This window comes from Octodon degus, unplaced genomic scaffold (genome assembly GCF_000260255.1).
Source record: "Octodon degus isolate 3935 unplaced genomic scaffold, OctDeg1.0 scaffold00076, whole genome shotgun sequence".
NCBI lineage: Eukaryota > Metazoa > Chordata > Mammalia > Rodentia > Octodontidae > Octodon > Octodon degus.
In genome coordinates this window covers 7,966,884-7,969,764 of record NW_004524652.1, presented here as the reverse complement: position 1 = coordinate 7,969,764, position 2,881 = coordinate 7,966,884, and the positions used below count along the sequence as shown (strand labels likewise).

The window sequence follows — 2,881 nt, the reverse complement described above, 5'->3', positions numbered from 1 at the left end:
GGGTGGATAAGGTGGCTGGCATGTACCAGATGCCTATAATCTCAGCACCTGGGAAACTGGCCCAAGTTTGAGGCCAGTCTGGGCTTCTTAGTTTAAGAACAGCCTGAACTATGTAGTGAGACCTTATCTTAAAGAGGGGGTGGGGGATAAGGTAATTAAGGGCAGTAATTAGAAGCAAATGGCTACTGATTTGCAGTCAGAAGATTGTACTGATGCAGCAAAGACAGGGGCTTTACAGGCTGGCTGGTGGGTGACTGGCCATGTGTGGAGTGTGAATAGTCAGGAGGATTCGGAACTAAGAGCAGAGAAGCTGACATCTGTTAGTACAGGCCCAAAAAAGACCAGAAGAAAAGCCTTGTGACAATTAGTTTTGTAGGCTCTAGAAAGACTGAATAAGAAAGGGACCTTCACAGGCATGTGGATGAGAACAGATACAGGTTGATGGATTTGTTCGCCAAAGGTCTCCCTCCTGCCCAGTGCTTAGTCCTCTTCTTTGTGCTGCCCATGCGCATGAGGAAAGTAGTGTTCTTAAGTGTTAGTCTGAGGCCATCCTGGGCGCCATAGCGAGACTCTGGCTCACACAACCAAAAATTTAAAGAAGTGCTACTCTGGTGGCACTGGCAGCTTGGAGTTGAAAGCTCAGTCCAAATCCTAGGGGCAGCAGGAATGTTGCTGTAATCCTGGCTTGAGAGTTTTCCTGGGAGTCAAAAAGGGCAGGAATGGAGAAGGATGATGGGGAGAGGGGTGATACAAGCTTAGGGTTCTATAGAGCCCTAAGAAAGGGGCTTGGAGACAGGTGGGACATTAGCAGGGTGGTGTTTTTTTGTTTTTTGTTTTTTGTTTTTTTTTACTGCTGGTGAAATAATTTATTCAGATAACAGATTTTTTATTTTACTTTCAGTTTCAAAACTGATTAATAAGACAGTTTCAATAATTAATACATTGTACATTGTTATCTTCTTAGTGGTTATCCATAGTACAAGATGCAGACAGGATATCCTGTCCAAACACTGTTAGTACAAATCTTTCTTATTGAATTAGGTGAAAGCTGTATATCTATCCTAACTATTCTGCATATACAGATACAAAATGATCCTTCCTTTGTATCCCATGTTTTTGTTTAGTCCTGTCAGAAATGGGTATTCCATTGGCATCTAAATACTGTAGGTGATTGAATTCAACAAAACAATCCAATACAGTCCAGCAGTCCACAGTAGTAGTGGGTTATCTGCAGAAGTTGTTGACTTGAGCCTTTCACAGCTCAGCATATTAATATGACTTTACTTTATATACCTCGTTTTTATGCTTTTCTGCTGGATGGTTAAGACCAAGATAAAGCAAGACCTATATAACAAGAAATGTTGGGGCTGGTGAGATGGCTCAGTGGTCTAAAGCACCTACTTGGAACAAGCTTGGCAGAGCACAGGGACCGCGGTTCAATCCCCCAGCACCACATGCCAGCCAGCTCCGCCCCTGGTGGGCTGAGTTGCCCCCCCACATAAATAAATAATAAAAAAACTTTAAAAAAAAAAAAACAAGAAATGTAACTTTTGTATCTGATAAGGTCAGTCAGGTACCCTCAGGATTTATCCTGTAACCCTGTACCACAGGTTGCAGATCCTTTGTCAGTGTCAGCTATGTGGATGAGTCACAGCCATTGCTTGAGCAATTTGCTGTCTGTGAAAGCCTGAGAGAATGTTTTCTCTCCAGGTGACTCTCCTTAGGCACACTCCACATCATCGATCACGTTGCTCTGTGGCCCCATAATCTCTTTGATCCAAAAATTTGGACACAGTTGAGTTACATGATGTTACAGTACAGGTTCTCCTATGTCCTGAATCTTCACTGACCTTGAAAGGCTAGGGCCAAAATGTTGGCTGTCCTTGCAGCCCTTCTATTTCTCTAATTTTTGGTCTGCAAACTTAGGTTGTTAACCCTCCAGAAGAGAAGCTTATTATTACCCTACAACATACACAGTTGGGTGTAACTTCACTATCTGTCTGAATATAAAACATCTGAGGCATAACATGGAACAGGTATTTTCCATCAAGTATTGATATGTTAAACATTAAGTCCCTACAGAATATGGAGATAAAAATTTAAAAAATGAAAAATATTTAAAGAATATGAATAAACAATTACATATTTTTACACAGAAATTTAGAAATCTAACCATATACAGCATTGTAGCAGGACAGTCCTGTGACATTTCTCTTTTTGTCTTTTTTTCATTTATTACCCATTTTTAAATATTCTACTTGTGAGACATTATGGTTATAATTGACATGTCATGACAAGGAGCACATATTTAGAAGACCAGAATGACAGGCTTTCCAAGTGTGACCCTTCTATTACACATTGCTATCTTCAGTGCATTTTGTCTTGTTTTGAAAGAGGTTCCTGCTCTGCAGTTCAGGGCTTGAGCTCACTTTGTAGCCCAGGCTGGTCTTGAACTTGCAAGGATCTTCCTGCCTCAGCCTCCAGAGTGCTGGAATTACAGGTGTGCACTACCACACCTGTCAGGCTTTGCCTTTTAATTGTTATTTTGTTGGAAAGTAAAAACACTGGTGGGAGGAGTGATGATAATGGGAAGGGCTGGAACCCTCAGCACTCAGGACCTCAGCTTGGGCTCTGCTTGGTGATTCTTGCCTCTTTGTTAAAAACCCTGCTGCTTTAATGAAAGAGTCTCCTCTCATCATCTCCTTCCTTTTAGGGATGGATGTGTACGGCTACCTCCTGGCACGCGAAGGGCGGCTGGAGGATGTGGAGAACCTTGGCTGCCGCCTTTTCAATATTTCTGATCAGCATGCAGAGCCTTGGGTGGTCTCTGGGTATGTGTGTGGTTGCTTTTGTCTCCAGTTCTCATTAGATTTATTTATTT

At 42.1% G+C, this 2,881-nt stretch overlaps 1 protein-coding gene across 1 annotated transcript in view; it reads left to right on the top strand.

Annotated features, from left to right (window-relative positions):
• Window positions 1-2,881, top strand: part of Anapc7 (anaphase promoting complex subunit 7) — a 35,524-nt gene that overhangs the window by 21,326 nt on the left and 11,317 nt on the right. The window contains exon 7 of the mRNA XM_004635907.3: window positions 2,714-2,831. Within this exon, the coding sequence (XP_004635964.2) occupies window positions 2,714-2,831 (118 nt within the window). The remainder of the gene's footprint in view (window positions 1-2,713; window positions 2,832-2,881) is intronic.